This window comes from Stegastes partitus, unplaced genomic scaffold, assembly GCF_000690725.1.
Source record: "Stegastes partitus isolate 25-593 unplaced genomic scaffold, Stegastes_partitus-1.0.2 Scaffold110, whole genome shotgun sequence".
Classification (NCBI taxonomy): Eukaryota; Metazoa; Chordata; class Actinopteri; family Pomacentridae; genus Stegastes; species Stegastes partitus.
Window position 1 is genome coordinate 749,160 of NW_007577841.1, and position 19,261 is coordinate 768,420.

A 19,261-nucleotide genomic window follows, 5' to 3' on the forward strand; every position below is an offset into this window, starting at 1 on the left:
ATTTCATTTCACAAGCTTTCAGACTTATTCCTCTTCATATACTCTCTAAGTCGTTTTTGCTCTTTATGCCACGTGATGTGTTAATCCCACTGTGATGAAAGAAGCCAATAAAAACTGGTGAGTGAAACTGGGCGACTAATAATTGGAAACACGGAGAGAGAGAGAGAGAGAGAGAGAGAGAGAGAGAGAGAGCGAGAGAGAGAGAGAGAGAGAGCACATAAATATGATGAATCCAGATGAAAGTAGTGAGAACCTGTGGTTCATTTTCTGCCGTAATTGGTTCTTTTAAGATTCCCAACATGAAATGCATCTGACCATGTCAAATGTGCACATGTGCATGAGTCCAGGATCCTGTTTTGATCAAAGAGCCCGTTTTAGTCAGTGGACGTGAAGCAGAGAACAGCTCTGCCTTTGTAATTGTACGAACAAGTACATGAAGCACCATGACAGTCCCTTTTTTGGTCCATCTCATTCTTCTTCATCTTTTACATTTTAATTAAAATTTCTTCCTTCATTCCTTCCTTCATTCCTTCCTTCCTTCCTTCCTTCCTTCCTTCCTTCCTTCCTCCCTTCCTTCCTTCCTTCCTCTGTTTTATTTTAATGTACTGTATTCTGTCCTTTGGCTGGTCCACAAGATACTGCTATTAACATTGTTTTCGTGAATATTTCCTCCATTTTTAAAAATGTTTTATGCCAAAACGTGGATCAGATGCAAAGTGTTGGGTACCATGCTCCCTTTAAACTCTATTTAGCATAGCATTAGCACATGCTAAGTAGCTACCAGACAGAAGGCTATGAAGTCTGGATTCACATAATCTTCTGAGTGACATCTTAAGAAGGCTTTGCTTTCCGTCTGTCTCTCCTCTCCTCTCCTCTCCTCTCCTCTCCTTATTTTTTAGGTTTCATTCCTCCTGTTGTTGTCTCCAGAGGGCTGTCTTCAGGAGTTCAACACCAGCTGGTTTTCTGGTGTCATTGTTGTCTGCTTGAAAAGGGTTATCTTTTGCCTTTGAGGAAGGGATCTTGATGTAATAGGGTCAGCGGTGTTTCGTCATTCGGATTTGAAGGCCTTCTCCAAAGAAGTCCATTTTAATTAAGAGATTATGTCTCTCATTTATGCCTCACTCAGTTTAAATGGTTTTAGCCAAATGAGGATAGTATTTCTTTTAAAAAAAAACAACTGAAGAACCTCAAGGCAAAATCTGCTGATGCCTGTGAGGTGACACAAGTTCTTCAAAGTTCCTCTGAAGGGTGGATGTCTCTTTGTTTCCTGCCTGTTATTCTTTATGCCATTTGTTTGTCAATCTGTCTGTGTGTTTGTTTGCCTGTCTATCAGCAAGATTGCACAAAAAATAAGCAGTTGAATTTAATGAGACTTGGCGGGGAGGCGCAACGTCGCCAAATTTTGATGCAGATCCAGATCAATTTCTTTAAAACTGCCCTTTTTTGTCAATTCCCTCTTTTTACAAACCAGTCCCTCCTGCATCTTCTCTCCCAAATCCATCAACTCTGTGAGCCGCCCCGCAGCGACGAATATAGTATTGATCCTGATATTTATAGGAGGTGACAGGGGGTGTCTGCGTGACAGCTCTGAGAGCACTAGGGAGTCTTGAAGGAGGAAGAGTGGGTGATCATCATCTTCTCAAAACTGCAGGGGTGAAAGCCGAAGTGACTCAGCTGGCTTCCAGGCAGCCAACTGTGTGGCGAACTTTCAACTTGTCGCTTTAATACAGTTTACTTTGGAAAACTTGCTCAGCTTGCACGACCCACAGTAACCAGTTCATCTGTACGGTGTATCAAGTGCAGATTCAGTGTTATTTAGTAAAGATTCAAAGTTATAATCCTGCAGATTCCAGTTTGGTTGGATAACTTCTGTGGTTTCTGCATGTGCTCTTAGAAAAATAATGGTTCTTTAAAAGATCACCACCACTCACTGAAGAACCTCTTTATTTAGGGGGTGTTTCTTCATTTGTGTGTGCTAAAGGTTCTTTGTTTCTTGTGGTTATCTAAAGGCAGATAATGCCAATAAGTAGAGCTGCCAACAATTATGTTCATTATTGATTTTGTGCAGCTTTTGCTCACAATTAATCAATTCCAATGTGATCTAAAAACATGAAAAAAAAACACAAAGAAATGCTTATATCAATTCCCCAAATTCCAAATTGGCATCTTGTAATATGTTTTTCTATCAGACCAACAGTCTAGAACCTAAAATATTACATGTCTTATAATAGAAAACCAGGAAATGCTGCAAACTTTTTTTTTGCTTGAAAGAAACTACTTAAAAAATTATGAAGTCCCATTACCAAAATAGAACCAGGTGAGTCCACAAACAACTACCTCCTAATTTTGCTAAAGTTCTTTGGAGCAACGTTTTTTGATGATTCTTTGAGGAATCTTTGTTTTTTTTTCTTGAGGAACCATCTTTAAAATACGTCTTGCTAAAATAATCTTTGTGGAACTAAAAATGTAAAAACGGTTCTTTTATGTCATTTGGCTCCAGTTAATTGTACAGGTCACGGATTTCTGGAGAAAACAAACGCTCCTTGAGCAACTACATTGTCAGAAATAACACAGACATGCAACTGCAGCTCTTTTCAGCGCAGCTAAACAAACTCAAGTTCAGTAACTAATTTGTCTTTTTTCATCTTGCCAAGAGCAAGTGCAGTCTAAATTTGTGCTGCACACAGCAAAATTATCTTTCTGCCAGTAGCACGGTTCAGTGAAGTTGGTTATGTTGAAAATGGAAATACAATGGTTCCTGAGAATCACTTGTACATTGTGAATCCACCACTAAAGCTGAAAAATAGAAGTAGATTTTGACTAGAAATGATTTCACATTCAACGCTGGTGAATTTTGGTTCAATTTAGCAACTAAGAAAGTGTTTGACTTTGTTGCATTTCTGCTTCATGTGACACCATAAACCCGTTGTTACATTATCTGCGTGAACCCTTGTTTACAGAAATATTGAAATGAGAATACAGAATTGGGAAAACCGCTGATTCCTCCCACAACGCTATTCTTCACCTGTGCTATAAAATCTTTCAGCACTTCATCTCCTGCCCTCAGGCTAAAGTCTGCAACTCCTCTGCACTTAGTTAAAATAGCTTGCTGAGCATTTTCCACAAGGTAGACATACTGATATTGTGCCTCAGGCTTTCTAGGTTCCATCCTGGATAATTAGTAAATAACGCTCTATGTATTTTGGTTATCCATTCAGCACTTGAGCTGAAAGTCTTGCCAAACACATACCTAAATATAGGTAAATTATAATAAGGATGAACCTTCACAGCTGCCAAAACCTATTCCAATCTATATTTACCATTATTCAGATTAAAAGGAGAGGACATGCTTGTCACTGTGATTCATTTTCATGTGGATATTACATTTCTGCTTGAGTTAAAATAAGATTCTATTCTTGGATGTCTGTCCATGATGCTACCTAAGGAAACACAACTATTCTAGAGGCTTCTAAAATAAGTTTCCTAATACATGATGATAAACTGCAGTGGTGGTCATTTCATTAATAAATTCATGTCAGTTCAATGGTTTCCTGACAGTGATTATTTGAACTGTACTGCAGCAGGATAAATCCACTGCTTCATGTCACACTGCACGCTCCTCAAAGCTCAGAACCCCCACTGTGCATTTAGCCATGATCTTGAAGCTTAACCGACTTAATTTAGGAACGTATCTACGCATGTAAGCACTGTATATGTTCTAGAAATTAATATGCATGGCAACATGCATGCTTGACACCAACATGGCTCTGCTGGGAATGTGATAACATCCTGTGAGTGGTGTTGAAAAGCTGCAATTAGATCAAGATGTTGGGGAAAGGAAAGAAGAATCTGTGTTAATAGTTACAAAAAGCTTGGCCAGCGAGGTGGTCATAAAATTTGGCAGAAAAGGTGGTAGCAAATAGATTAGATTGTGGAGGTTTTGTTTCTGGCCATATGACAAAAGTAAGTTCAATATTCACTTTTTTATTGCAAATCAATACATGAGGCAAATGTATGTTGTCTGTCTGCCAATTTGTGTCAAGCAAGTGGTATTCATCAGGTTTTTATAGCTTTGTAGATGACAACAAGCACTGCTGTGACTGAAAACTACGCTATGGGAGTGAACCACGGCAGTAAAGTTGTAGACCAGGAAGAAGAATGATAGAAGCAGGTCTTTAAAGATACGTCAAGAAGAAAAGTGCTGGAGCTAATGAAAAAAAATAAAGAAAGTCTCATGGCTAACTGAACTAAGCTGAAATAAATTGAGACTGAAAGCTGTAATGTCAGTCAGGAGATCAGGGTTGAAGGTCAGTGTGAGGTGTCCGTGTCCAGAATGAAAAAATTAAAAAAGAAAAAAAAAAAAAAGAAGCTTTTTTTTCTTTTGTTTTAAAGATCAGGAACAAGAAATATGTGTAAGACAGTAAAAAGTTCTAAACAAATAAAGAAAAACAACAAAACTTTTCCACTACTCAAACTGGACCTTGAGTTCCATTCTTCACTGTTATGACTCCTTTTTTCTTTTTTTTTTTTTTAGCTCCATCTCAAATACACAAACACTTTAAAAGATCACAGATAGTCACAGACTTGTTCAAAGTAGACTTTTTTTTTAATTTGATGACTTGAGCTGAGGAACTAAAATCTAAAGAGACTTCATCAGATAACACAAAACATTCATTTTCTCAGACTGAAAAGATGAGTGATGTGATGCTGCACCAAAACTGGAAGAGGCTGATGTCTGTTTTTCCCTCACTTCCCTCTAAAAGTTGTTTGTACCATGACTTGAGTTGATTACAATTGACTTGGAGGACTGTGGAGGATGGCTGTGATTGATCATTGTTAGATTTTCATTGAGTTTTTGCATTTTTTAAACATATTACCAGCACAGCTTCCTTTCTCACACTGTATGGCCACTGATCAGTTTTTCTGGACTTCTGTTTTTTATGTTTGCACCCTCAGACTGCTTCTCCTCCAAGGCAGAGGACCGACTGTTCAGGAAACTGTTCAGACGATACAACCAGTTCATCCGACCGGTGGAGAATGTCTCCGACCCCGTCACGGTGGAGTTCGAGGTCTCCATCTCGCAGCTGGTCAAAGTTGTAAGCTTTGCAGCCTTCCTTTCCATGCATTAACACATACAGAAACACTCAGCTCAACATCATTTCAAAGGTGTTTTAAGCTGCTTTACAAACTCTTCATTCATAGTCTTGTTTTCTGAGTGTGTATGAACAATCCAGAACGTGTCAAATACACAGTTTCACTTTTTGTCGCCTCTCAACAATACATGAGAGTCTGTGTGAACCATGCGACGTCTTCCCACGAGCGTCTTCATCATATTTCCTACCTTTGAAACAGAAACGCTACAACGATAAGCTGCGGAATGGGAAAAGTGAAAGCGGAAAGTAAATGCCGTCTTTATTTAGTCTGTTCAATTTCACGGATAACAACAATGTCCCACAGTGCTGTTAGACACTGCTCCTATGCTTTGGCAATGTGAAGTTTAAGGTGGTGGTGGTGGTGGGGATGAAGTGGGGATGCTGCTCATTCCCCAGTGAAAAGAGGTTTTCAGCTCAGGATGGAAATCCTCAGATTAGGAGAAAATTGCCTGCAGGAGCCTTTTTCCAGACTGGACTGATATGTCGCTGTATATCTGCTTGCTCGGTAAGGTGAGATTAATCTAAAGGCGAGCGTGTGGATGTGCACGTCTGAATGAACGTGTCATTACGAGGGTGTCTCTGGACCCATTTTAACGTGTCTGCCTGTGCACAGGATGCAGGTATGTACGTGTCGTATAAATTGTGAAAATCGTAGGACCACAAATCAAAAGTGAAAAACAGTTACAGAGGAAGATATAGAAGATGTGACATTTGTAACCTTTGCATGTATTATTAACATGCTCACAGTCGACCTTTTCAGTCAATCAACTCCAGCTCTAGAGGACAAAGATTAAGGAAGGAATTCCATTTCTTTTAAAAAGGTTGTGAATATTTATTCCTGCCTTATATATATATATATATATATATATATATATATATATATATATATCCACATACACAACACACTCTCTCTCACGTGCACATCGTCTTCCTCGCTAACAAGCTCTCCTTTTCTGTGTCTCTGCAGGATGAGGTGAATCAAATCATGGAAACAAATTTGTGGCTCAGACATGTGAGTATGCATGCACGCACACATGCACATGACACACAGCATGTATTAACCGTTTTCATTGATCTAGCTCCATCCGAGTGGGTTGGCAGAGACGGCGGTAAGTGAAGACTGAAGAGGGTCATGTGTGTCAGCAGCCATCAATATTGGATGTTTCTCCCTCTGTGTGTTGCTACGTGTGTGATTACCATGAAGACAGTAAGAGTAAAGGAGAGGCCACAAATGAACAGGAAAACAACGATGTCTCAGAGAGACACTTGAATCAGCTAGTGATCAATGTTAGCATTATGGTAAGTCACGTGCTGTCTCCCAGTAGATCTATAGCCTCAGACCCTGAACTCCTGACCTCACGCTGCCAGCTGTTCTCCCAAATGACAATTTGCAATTCTCTGACACCTTGTAGCTCTGTTTCTTCTTCTTTTGCTCATCTTCGCTATCTGTATTTCTATTTTTTTTTTTTAATTCTCTAACCATTATCAGTGTTGCCTTTTTAAATCTGGTTGCCCTCCCATGGCCAACTAGTCATTGGATGTGATTCAGATGTTGTGATCCCTGATCTCTCCAATTAAAATACATTGAAAGGCCTGTTTGGGCTGATCTCATTTGCTGTTTGTAATGGCTGAGCAGTTTATTTATAACAAGGCATCGCTAACGAGAAGCTGCGTCAACACCACAGCCACTGATAAAGACTCTGGATCACAGCCGGTGGAAGCCATTTTAGAGAGGACCCCCTTGGTGAATTTATTGCAACTGTTCTGCAGCACAACTGCAGGGGATTCTTCATAGTATAGCCTTAATATACTGGGTTTCCACATTTGTTCACTTCAAACTCCTAAAAGCTAAGCTCCACTGACTGCTTTTATGTGCAGGATAAGAAAACTGAAAACTTTTCAACTGCATTACATACTGTGCAGTCACAGTTGTATTTGGTGTGGACTTATTAAATAAGCAATCTTTGGCAAGCTGTAAAATTACAGGCTGAAGCGTGTTCACAGCAATGCATTCTAAGCATCATTTCTCTGACTCTTTTAACTGTGGATAATACCGTAATATAATATAATAATTATTACTACCGCCTTTCATCTCTGCTCTTTAACCTTTATTTTCTATTTTCAATTTCATATCCCAATGACCACCTTGTTTTTTTTCCCCCCTACTTTGTCATTTTAATTCTTCTTTTATCCCTCATAAACTGGACATTCTAAGAGACTGTATGAAAATTATTTGTGTAGGAAGGCACGCTAAAATGTTTTGAATCAGGGCATTATCAAAACCTTGGTGGGCCTCATTTTATGAATGAGGTAGATAACTGAATAAATTAATTGACAAATTTAAAAATGGTAATAAGGTAACTACAATATTTGCATATATGATCAGTGAAATAAACATCAAATGAAAAACATGCATTTCTTTCCCTAACTGATTGAATTAGAAAACAAATGAATGGATAGCTAAGAAATACAATATATCTTCAAATAAATCAGCATTCAGTGAAACAAATGGCTGTTTTAAACCAGTCTTTGAAACAATATATCATTTTATATTATTTTCAGAGTAGTAGGACATTTCATTCCACTATTTATAACTGAGGGGGGCAAAATAAGCGTTTTATGATGATGAACTCTAATTTAAAATCTGTTAAATGCAACAATACTCATGGATCATTTCATATAATTTATCGAAAATACATCACAATTTATAACCTATTTATTTAATCAATTTTTCAGGTAACAAATTGTAAATAATTATAATTTTAAAAAATCTTATTTTTTATCTACTGTTTGATCATGACTGGGAAGAATATTTCAAAAACAATATATAAAAAAGTGAGATTACCCTCCCCTTAGCTAACACAAACAACTGCATGAGCCTCTTTTGGAATCCAGTAATTTTTACACAGTCCCTAACTTACTTGATATCAAAGACCTTTTCACATATTCATGAAAATAGCTTAACCAAGCGATCTGTTAATTACTGCATTAGAACTTAAACATGTGATAGAGGCATCAGCTGGTTTCAGTGTCAGTATTTTTTTTTCTCTCACTGCTGGGATCTTATGGCCACAAGAAGCTGAACACCTGAACGTATCAGGAATTAAATCTGCAGCCAATCACAGTGTAAACTCCCTGGAGATAAGTGGGCAAGCCAGTGAAGCATAAAGTGGTTAATTAAACAGCTCCCAGGTCATAACTAGTTATTAATCCGCCTTGGTAATGAATGAATTCATCTTGGGTGACATACAAATAGCCAAGACTAATGAATCTACGCCTCGTGAAATGTTACCTGCAGGTACGTTGACAGAATAACCAGTGAACACACTCATCCTTTATTTCTGTCAGTGAGATATTTGCTCATATACTCCCCCTTTTCTCTGAGCTGCTCTTCATACAGAAAGTGTGGCTATTGTGGTACGTCTTACGGCATGGTTTTCTTATGGAAATATGGAAATATTGGAGAACTGCCCCCCTACTTTCATCCGAAGCAAGTGCAGATGCAAATAACAGCAATGTGATGCTCAGTGAAACTTGTGTTTCTGTCTATAAACACCAGGTTTTTTATTTTTTTATTTTGCCATGATATCCTTATTTGGCTCTACTGTAAAACATCAAAGCAATTTCTGCCTGCAGTATAAATATGTTTTCCAAAATATTCCCATGAAGGGGGATGTCTCCAGTGACTAACACTGTCTGTCTGCAGTGTACAATTTACAACATTAAAAACAGATGGTCGGCTCCCCAGTACGCTCAAAATGTTTTTTTCTCTTCATCTCCCGCAGATTTGGAATGACTACAAACTACGATGGACACCGGCAGAGTTTGATGGGATTGAGTTCATTAGAGTTCCATCAAACAAGATCTGGAGACCTGACATTGTGCTCTATAACAAGTGAGGCCGCCAACGTAGCTGCAGTCACAACTTATTAACTTAGCAAGCATCACCACGATTGCAGTCATTAGGAAAACAATAGAAGTGTCTGCGTATTCAAACTTCGATAAAAGAAGTAATTGTGCAAATAATGACGATATAATAACTACTTTTAGCAGCTAATAAAAAAAAAGTGTTATATAGCAGCAAATGTTTTGCATCCTATCCTCCCTATTGTCTATGTCGCTTTTTTTTAACCCAGACCAAGGTCTCTCTCAAACCTTAAACCTGCACACACTGGTGGATCACTTGCAGCAATGAAACCACAGCAAATTATCAACACCAGCTCTGCAAGTTTAGACTTTTTAGCTTCTTTCAGAGCACAAATTACCATTTATAGCCAACTTTATTGCTCTGTTTTCGTCTTATTCCTCTCTTATCAGCTTCCTTTCCAACAGCAGGCAGCTGTTTTCATCAAGAAAGGCTATCCCTAAACTTACTGTACTGCCCAGCATGAAACAACAGACAAATCTATGGACTTGTGAGAGAACATAGTCGAACAATTAGCAGCTAAATATGTCCCACAGGTTTTGTTGAAAATAGACACACAAAGCTACAACAAGAGCAAGCTGTAGATATACACTTATCACCAGAATAGCCTTTACAAACAAATGCTAAAGCTGCTCTGTGCAAAATAAAAATAAAAATAAAAAAGAATAGAGCTTGGGTAATTTAGAAAAGCACTGACAAAGACAGAAAAACAGATAAACTCTTTTGGCATTTCAGCACGAGAGGTTGCGGTATTAAAATTTTACATGGCACGACCGTCTTTTATGTCTTCAGCTGCTACAGTATGCAACAGCTGATACTGTAATTAAAATGAAGAATGCTAATGTGACAGTGTATTGTTCAGGGTTAGTTTGTGCTGTGCTCTATTCTTCCACTTTCAATAGTGGCTCGCTGCGATAATCAAAGGCAATTTTGTATTTCATAATAATACATAATGCAGCTTCATTGTCCTCTCCCTTTTAATCCTAATGCTGACTTTCTTAGTTCTGTAATCTCACCTTTTATCTTCTCCCCTTTCTTTTGTGCCCCACTTTCATTTTCTCCTCCCATTGTTTGACATCTCTGCCGTCCTCTAACCTTTGTGTCCTTTTCAAAACCCACTTCCATCCTATCTTCTCATGCCTTGTCTGCCATGGGAATACATGTGACTGATTGTACGTACACACACCTCATACACAGCGCTGTAGGGGATTTCCTGGTGGAGGATAAGACCAAGGCCTTGCTGAAGTTTGATGGTACCATCACCTGGGTTCCTCCAGCCATTTTCAAATCCTCCTGCCCGATGGACATCACCTACTTCCCCTTTGACTATCAGAACTGCTCCATGAAGTTTGGCTCCTGGACTTATGACAAAGCCAAGATTGACCTGGTACTTATTGGGTCCAAGGTTAGTGTTTGTGACTGTTCAAGTCGAGTGAAACTATTAGGAACCTAAATGATTCTTTTTCTTTTTGTTCTATCTACTGATTACAATCTAGTTAGACACTGCATGCATTTAAATGCTTTATATGTTTATGTAAGGTCCCTACTGACTGTAAAACTGATCAGTGTCTACTCTCAACAAGAAAGTCATATTATATTGACCATAATTCAATGCTGAAAAGCAATAAGAGGAAAATTTCCAAGAGGGTGAATACTCTAATGGGCAATGTACAATCCAATATAAATCAACTGGTTTCCATTTCTTACAAATTTCTATTTCTAAAAAAAAAAGAAAAAAAAAAAGGTTTGTATCCTATTGACTGACAGGGCCCTTTCAAGAATGGCAAGTTGACTCTAACTGCTCTTCTAGTGATAAATTTGAAACTTTAAGATCTTTATCCGTCTTCTAGGTGAACCTGAAAGACTTTTGGGAAAGCGGCGAGTGGGAAATCATCGACGCTCCAGGCTACAAACACGACATCAAGTACAACTGCTGCGAGGAGATCTACCCAGACATCACCTACTCCTTCTACATCCGACGCCTGCCACTCTTCTACACCATCAACCTCATCATCCCCTGCCTCCTCATCTCTTTCCTCACAGTGCTGGTTTTCTATCTCCCATCTGACTGTGGAGAGAAGGTCACGCTCTGTATCTCCGTCCTGCTCTCCCTCACTGTGTTCCTGCTCGTTATCACCGAGACCATCCCCTCCACATCGCTGGTCATCCCGCTCATTGGAGAGTACCTGCTCTTCACAATGATCTTCGTCACACTCAGCATTGTCATTACTGTGTTTGTACTGAATGTACACTACCGCACGCCAATGACCCACACCATGCCGTGTTGGGTGCGCTCGGTGTTCCTCAAGGTGCTGCCGAGGATTATGCTGATGCGGAGACCGATTGATGAAGACAGCAGGGCTGGGGGGTTGGACGGCAGTGGGGAGGCAGGAGGAGGAGCTGGAGGGGGAGGAGGAGGCGGAGGAGGAAAAGGAGGGAAGAAGCGGAAGAATAGCTTGATGCAGGTAAGTGGTTCCTGTCACTGAAACATGAAGTCCACCTGAGCAAGGCTCTGACCCAGGTGTCATAAATGGACCTGCTCTGTAAACTAAAGAAATCTTAACTGTGAAGGGGTTTCTCCAGGGTACGACAATTAGGGAAGGTCAGGTCAGGAGGTCGGCACTACAACACCAAGCACAATTCAGACTGATGAAGAGTATGTTGAAGTATGTTCTCCTGGGGAACAAAGGTGGTTTGGGTGCTACACCTTTTTAATCACAGGTCATTTAGGTTACATTAAATACAACTGTTATCCCATTGATTGCACATGAACAAGCTGTGACTAGCTCACAGCTAAAAGTGGTTCAACTTTGAGTTCAGCATACAGGCCTTTAGGTCACACTGCTGCAAGGTTCAGCCTCTTCTAGAAAAACAACACTTTACACTGTAACAAAGCAATTCTGTCACTAATCATGCACATAAAGCTGGAGTATGCAAGTTTAAAAATATGCAGCCCTCTTCCTGCAGCTCTTCCTTCTCCTCTCTTTGCTCTAAGTCCCTTCATTTGCGGTTTCACCCAGGATTAACTCTCCTGATTTAAACCTCCATCTAACCAATTGCACCACGTCCTGCTCTCACTGTGGACTTTTTTCTTCTTCTATTATTTCACCTGATCTGGGTGAAAACACTCAATTAGCTAAGATCTTCTGTCATGCGCTAGATTTCTAAAGGCTGAAAACAGTTGAAAGGAGGCGCAAAAGTCTAGTTTCCACTCAGACCACTTGAATTACAATATGCTAAAAGGTTGGTATGGTATTTTTGCCCAGAGATGCCAAAAACAGATTGCATACCTCAGCTTAAAGCTCCCATTAGCTTTAAAGTCAGTTTCAGCTCGTTCCAGCTCACAAAATTATTGCTTTGCTTCACTCTTACAACTCTCAGAGGTATTGCAGCTGAAAATCTCACTTTACAGTAATTTCAAACCAAAGTAGGAAACAGCTAGTGAGTAGTTAGTGAACAAAGTGAAGCTTATAGCAAGTGAAAACCAAAATCAGAGCAAAAACAGAACTGAAAGGAGAGTCAGTGTGACTCAGTGGAAGGACAGAAAAGTCAAATGAACGATGGTGTTACTCTGTAACTAAAGTAAAAAATAAACTATCTACTAAAAGATTCAAAGACAATGGTAGGTGGTGCACTTCTAATGGGCAAAAAAAAACCATTTCAAGTGATAAAGTCTGTCCATAGCTACTCTCTGGTAGTTCTGGAGTTTTTAAATCAATGATGATGCAGACAGGCTTTTACCGTACACAAAAGTATTAAATCAATGCCCTCCTCAGCAACAGCATTGTCTCTTCTGATGATATCTGCCTATTTTCTGAGTTTCTTGGGAGCAAGTATAAAATTGAATTAACTGCAATTTTAGTTTATTTGAATAGCCCCTCAGGATCTCTGCACACTTTATGTCTAAATAAAAGCATGACAAACGGCATTAGGCTTCACATGTAAAACACGCTTGCATTTAGAGTTTAGTCGAGTTTGTTTCACCTGTGGGTCAGGGAAACATCATAGTCATCATTGATTTTTTAGATGCCAGGCAGGTATGCTGTAGAAGTAACTGAACAGTTTCTGATTCTGTATAAGTTGTATTCCCTCTTCTGGGAGGCAAACCTTGAAGCACCTCAACCAACAATCTGAGAGCATGTTTAACCATTTAATGGCATGCTGGTTGCACTCGCTGCTTTTCAATAATCCCTTGGGGTACAACTATTTTTCTGTAAGCACTGAATCAAAAAAAAAAAAAAGATTTTTTGCTACAGGTGGAGAATTTCATCGATGCTCTCACAGAAAATGTATACACACTGTGTATTCAATATATTCTTAACAGGAAACACTGAGAGCTCAGCAGAAATACCTAATAAAGATCATATACTCCAAAACACTGGAAAGACACAAGTTCCTCCTTGATATCACCTCCTTAATGTTTTTTTTTGCAAAGATCTAACAAATGTATTCCACACCTGTGAAACAAGCCACGGCTGAAATAGAGAAATCGTTGCCAAACAATGTTGACTTTGAGGTGAAGGAGAGTGTGAAACTCACTCTATACTGTGACTGTGATCCCCAGCAGGTTGGAGGAGGATCCCTCAACTGTCTGGAGTTCGGGGACAGTAAGGTCTCGTCGGTGGAGGGCTGCACCGGGAAGAAATGCCCTTGTCCCTGCCAGCACGAGACCCCAGAAACACCAGAAGCTGGGAAGATGACACGCCAGTTGAGTCCCCAGAGCATCAGTACAGTGGTGGCCTTTTCCGTGGTGTCACCTGAGATCAAGCAGGCCATCGAGAGCGTCAAGTACATCGCTGAAAACATGAGGAGTCGGAACAAGGCCAAAGAGGTGAGTCGGTGTTATTTTGATGTAACTGATCAAATGTAGTTGGGCGATAAGAGTAGAATAAATTAAAGCTAAGGCAAGCTTGAAATCTGGAGCCATTTCTGTATTAAAATGTCCTCCAAGGTGGTTACTTTTAGATTCACATCGCCAATGGGAAAGCCTAAAAATGGCACTGAAACTAGTCATTGTTCACCAGTGTGGGCATCATTTAGTACTTTTCCTCTGTGCTCTGTGGGTTTGTAAAGGAGGGCGAGGAGCCCGTGCTGCATGGGGTAACCACTGTCACCGGCAAATTATTAAGATTAATGGTACATCAGGCTTGAGTGAGCTCACTGCAGCCACACATGGTCCTCATCTGTTCTCTGCACTGCTGTAAGTCAGAATAAAAGACTTGTGTGCAGAGCCAGGCTGGTTAGCATTCATTAGGATCTTGGCAGTGTCACATACATTTTGCTCTCACAATGTGAGTCCAGTCAAATGTGGCAATTTGGGAAAGTGAACATTGCTGCAAAGTGTGTTTCAACAGTGGTCAGCGCTTGCACTGGGATGACACAGTTCCACCAGATTGTCTGTCTAAATCCAACATTGTGGCTCTAAAGAATCTGAAAGGCTTATTAACTGTCGTCATGGGCTGATGATGTTTGTTATGGTAAACTCAGGCTTCATTTTAATCAGAAGAAGTGATAATGAGCGTATCCAAATATATGCGAGGACTGTCATCTGCATTACTTCCAGACATTTCCTCAGTTTCAAAAATGAACATGCATGTTTCAGAGTTCCCTACAGCTGTGCATAATCTCCCAAATCAAGTTTTTATTATTTATTTTTTTAATAAATCCAAACATATGCATGAATCCGTTTCAGTTTTGTGCAAATGCAATGGTAATAAATGATTCCCCAAAATCTGGATACTGAAGCAAATAAATTGAATTGAGCTGTTGTAAGTTTTTTTAAGACTATGGCAATGTCCTACAGCTGATACATCTAAACTAATGAAGTCACCAGTAATGCTATTGGTTCCACTTGCAGTTTTTCTGCTATTCACCAAACTATTAAGACATACTGTGAAAAAAAATCAAATAAATAAATGAATAAAACAACTGTAAAAAAAATCTGCTAGTACGAGTTCCAAAAGAATATATATATGTAATAAAGAGATTAAATACTCACAAATGGGAAATTTCACTATTCTTGATGTGGACATTATGTCCCATTTTAGCCATTTTTAAAATTCTTGTATTTTTAATATATATATAGTCAACATGTAAATAAATCCTTTCCTCCCTGTAATTTTACTTTAATTTCCAAAAACAGGGAAAACAGGAAACAGTTAAACATTTTAAATAATTATTTTTAATCCTTAACATACTTTTTTTTCAAAAATGAAAAAAATTGTCAATTAATGATTTTTTTTTACTAATTTAAATTAAAAAAAGTTAAAAAAAAAAAAAAAAGTATTTTAGCATCAAATGTTATAAAAGAACAAATGACCATTTATATGAATTAAGATAGTTGATGTTGACGTCATTAACAGTTTTGATTTCTTTTTTATGATGTTGCTAGATATTATGTGTAAATTAAGAAAGAAGAGGAAATCTGGAAAATAGCAATAATTTACTAAAACAAATTACTGCTGAAACCATTAAAACATATTAACTTTTCCTGTGCAAATAATGTGCTGATCTTAACTCAAGTGAACAATATGACACACATAGTGAAGTCATTTTACTGTAAGTACAGTTTTATTTTTTCATTTTAGGAAATAAATTAGTTGAAAAAAACTTTTAAATGATGTCACAAAGGACATTTATTATTCTAGTGTTTCTATAAATCCCTCAAATACAGCCACGAGAAGCAGGCACACTAATGCATAATGCATTAATGCAAACATACTTCATACTAACCAAAACAGTGCTGGCCTGGGAGATCTTTGCTGTAATTCTTCTCAGCATTGTTGCGGCGTTGAACCTGCCCCGCAAGTTAACAATAGTGTAACTTAGAACCAAATAATTTTAGATATGAGCTGAGAGCTTTCCCTCCTCCCTCCGTCAGTTATAAATACAGTGGGTGAAATCTCCCAAAGGGGGAGAAGAAGCCTTTGATATGCAAAACTCATGGCTCAATCAGCTTTGTCAAAACGCCTGTCGCTCCTTTTGACGCTGTGGTTTGAATGTGATTATCATAGTAATTTTTTGCTGTGTAAATTATGTATCAATTTTCTGTTGACTTACAAGAAACACTGAACTGTGTTCTCTTCTTTCTTTTCTGTCTTTCCTTATTTTTTTCCCCATCCTTGCCATGTAAACATCACTCCATCGACTCCTGCAAACTTGAACTCACCGAGTTTTTGAATCGCCCAATTCTCTCTCACTGTGCACGCTTCCTCACCTGCTTTTATTAAAAAATAAAAAATTCTTCACTAATCTTTCATTTGTCCCAACTGCCTTTTGTCTTCTCACACCTTTTTTTTTCTTTTCTTGTCCCACCCCTTTACTCACAGGTGGAGGATGACTGGAAGTACGTTGCCATGGTCATTGATAGAATCTTCCTTTGGGTGTTTGTCACCGTGTGCGTCCTGGGAACCATGGGCCTGTTCATCCAGCCGCTTTTTGGCTTTGTCTCGTAACCACTAACCGATCGGGGTTCTCTGCCACCCTGTGTCGACCTGTGAGCAAGTAACGAATGAACTCTCGGTTGTCAAAAATGAAAAGACAGAGTTTTCAGTCCTAAAGCACTATTCGGTGTGCTGGTTTGGTTCCTGCCTTTTGCAGAGAGAGTCATAAACAAGCGAAGAAGTTGAGGTTAAAAAGGCTGGTAAAACCTTAATTTTATGTCTTTTAAAGCTGCTTATTTTAGCCTAAAATAAAACATTCTACTTGCAATGGGAGTTTCTGCACTCTTACAGTGGATAAGTATTAGCAGTATCTACATATATATATATATAAAATGTTTTCTTTGTGCAATCTTTTCCATTTAAAAAAAAAAAAGAAAAACTTTTTTATTCCATTGTTTACACAAATTTAATAATATGAGTTTTAATCAGTAGTTTTGTCCATTTCCTGCAAATATTTACATCTAAATTAACGGAATGAGTCTCATTACAACTGAATACATTAAGTATGTGATTTAAATGGAGCTTAGCCACAACAAACAGTATGAATATCATTAGAGTCAACGGCTGAGTCGTAGTTACTGCTACTCTGCTAAGACGGTTAGCTTATAGACACAGAAAGCAGCTCCTGCTGGCAATACAAAGTCAGAATGTGGTAACTGGAGTGCACTTCGTTTGGTCTTTAGCTCTGATTTTTTGTCATTACAGCAAATTGTACATGCTGCTTTCATGGAAACGCTTTTTAATGATGAAGATGTCAAAACACAAGATTCAAGTTTAAAGGATAATGTCTAAATATGTAATTAAGGCGTTTTGGTCATGTGATGCAGTGCTGATTGTTGCATTGTTTAAAGGAAGGTACATTACAGCACAGCTGGGATCTAAACTCGGCACATTCAGTAGTCCTTCAGGACCAGAACCTGAACATCCAATAGATGTTAGTGAACTGGGAGCCTCCCACATCTAGTAGACACAAACTCTGAACCACACTGAACTTAACCCTGCAGCAGCCTTCCACAGAGCTGACTGATGACCGTCAAACCCACTCCCCCGTCTGATTCATCAAGCTTGTCACTGTCAGAGCCAATCGCTGCTTGCTGTTTTTTTTGTGTCATTTCCAATTAGAGCTCAGACTTCTAAATAAGGGCAGGCTGTTCTTCTTCTTCTTCTTTTTTTTTTTTGCAATTGAAACCATGTGTTTATAAATGTTCTCTCTGATTAATGTTCCACAAGGTAATTGGTTGGCCTGGTAAAGACAGGATTAAATGGTTCTTGATTACTTGCTCCTGAAATAGATTTACATTTATTAATTCTTATGAGGATTCTATCATCCAATTCCATGGCTGCTAGTTTAATCCTTTTCCTTTTTTTTCTTGTCACTTTTGATTAGTTTTACGAATAAAAGCAAACATGCAATGTAAGAAACATGCATGACGGACATTTTGATTGCTTTTACCTAGGGCTGGGCGATACAGTATATCAGACTGATTTAATTAATTAGAACAGTGGTTCTCAAACTTTTTACAGTGTGTACCACCTGAGAAAATATCTAACTCTCCAAGTACCACCATTATGACCAACCTGAACATACATTAGTGAAGGCTTATCCTATTGACTGTTCACAAAGGAGGCATGCTTACTCTGAATCTGAGGATTATTTATTTTGATAATTGTTGCCAGCAGTAGCATTATAACTATATATAACATAACAAAGTGCAGCACCTCTTTACCTCTCATACACACAGCAAGCGAGAACATTAAGAACAACAGCTGTGCTTTTTACACTCTCTCTCTCTCTCTCTCACACACACACACACACACACCACAACATAACACAACACAACACGACACGACACAATGCAACACACAAGGAGATCAAGGTGCATGAGGGAGGAGGGGAAGAGGTAGACACACACACACAAACACACACACACACACACACACACACACACACACACACACACACGCACACACTCACGCACACACACACGCGTGGAATACCAGGGGGAGAGAGAATTTCCCTGAAGTTTTTCACCATCAAGAGTGAAGCCGTTTGACACCTTCTCGTCCGCCCTCTCTCGCTCTCACTGGCTCTTGGGCTATGTCTGTACCGCATACATTTAGCCTCCCTTCCCGCTTCTCACGCACTGTCACTCTTCCTGTACTGCCTCTCAAGACCCGGTTTTGTATAAATTGTTGTAGCACAATTTTAGTAAAAGCTAAGCTACCCGAAAAGTAAAATTTCGACTGGATCGCTCGGTGGCAGGGAGCATGTGAGCCTTGGACATGTGACCCAAACCACCCACACCCCCAGTGAAAGATCGCAACAGAATCCAATGCCTCGAGGATTCTAGTCTGCGAGAACGGGGTACCAGGGGCACGAAAAGCCAGCAGACCCTGGCTGGCTTACATAGTGTGGAAAATAGTTGGAGGTGCTTAAGGGTGGGTGAACGGGTTCGGCTGGAGCGCCAGGTGACGCTTTTCCCACGGGGGGAGGGAGTCCCCCCGTGGGAAAAGGCCCCAGGCTGGGGCTGGCCTGGCTTGGGGAGGGGAGGGGAGGGGATGGGTTGGTCAATCTTGGGTGACCAGGTTTGGCTGGATGCCCGAGTGTGAGTCAGCCCGCTGGGCCTGGAGAGACGAAGGGGAGGACAGGCCCTCTGGATGCCCACGTGATCCAGGGGAATGGGAAGGGATTTGGGCGGGGGGGTTGGGGGCGTAGGGGGCGTAGGGGGCTGAAGTTGTAA

At 39.6% G+C, this 19,261-nt stretch overlaps 1 protein-coding gene across 1 annotated transcript; it reads left to right on the plus strand.

Annotated features, from left to right (window-relative positions):
* The first annotated feature begins 4,114 nt into the window (after positions 1 to 4,114).
* On the plus strand, positions 4,115 to 16,532 carry LOC103354531 (neuronal acetylcholine receptor subunit alpha-3-like). The gene is made up of 8 exons (XM_008277937.1): positions 4,115 to 4,133; positions 4,957 to 5,096; positions 6,121 to 6,165; positions 8,939 to 9,048; positions 10,276 to 10,483; positions 10,929 to 11,543; positions 13,646 to 13,909; positions 16,407 to 16,532. The coding sequence occupies exons 1-8, from the start codon at positions 4,115 to 4,117 to the stop codon at positions 16,530 to 16,532; spliced, it is 1,527 nt and encodes a 508-aa protein (XP_008276159.1).
* The last annotated feature ends 2,729 nt before the right edge of the window (positions 16,533 to 19,261 follow it).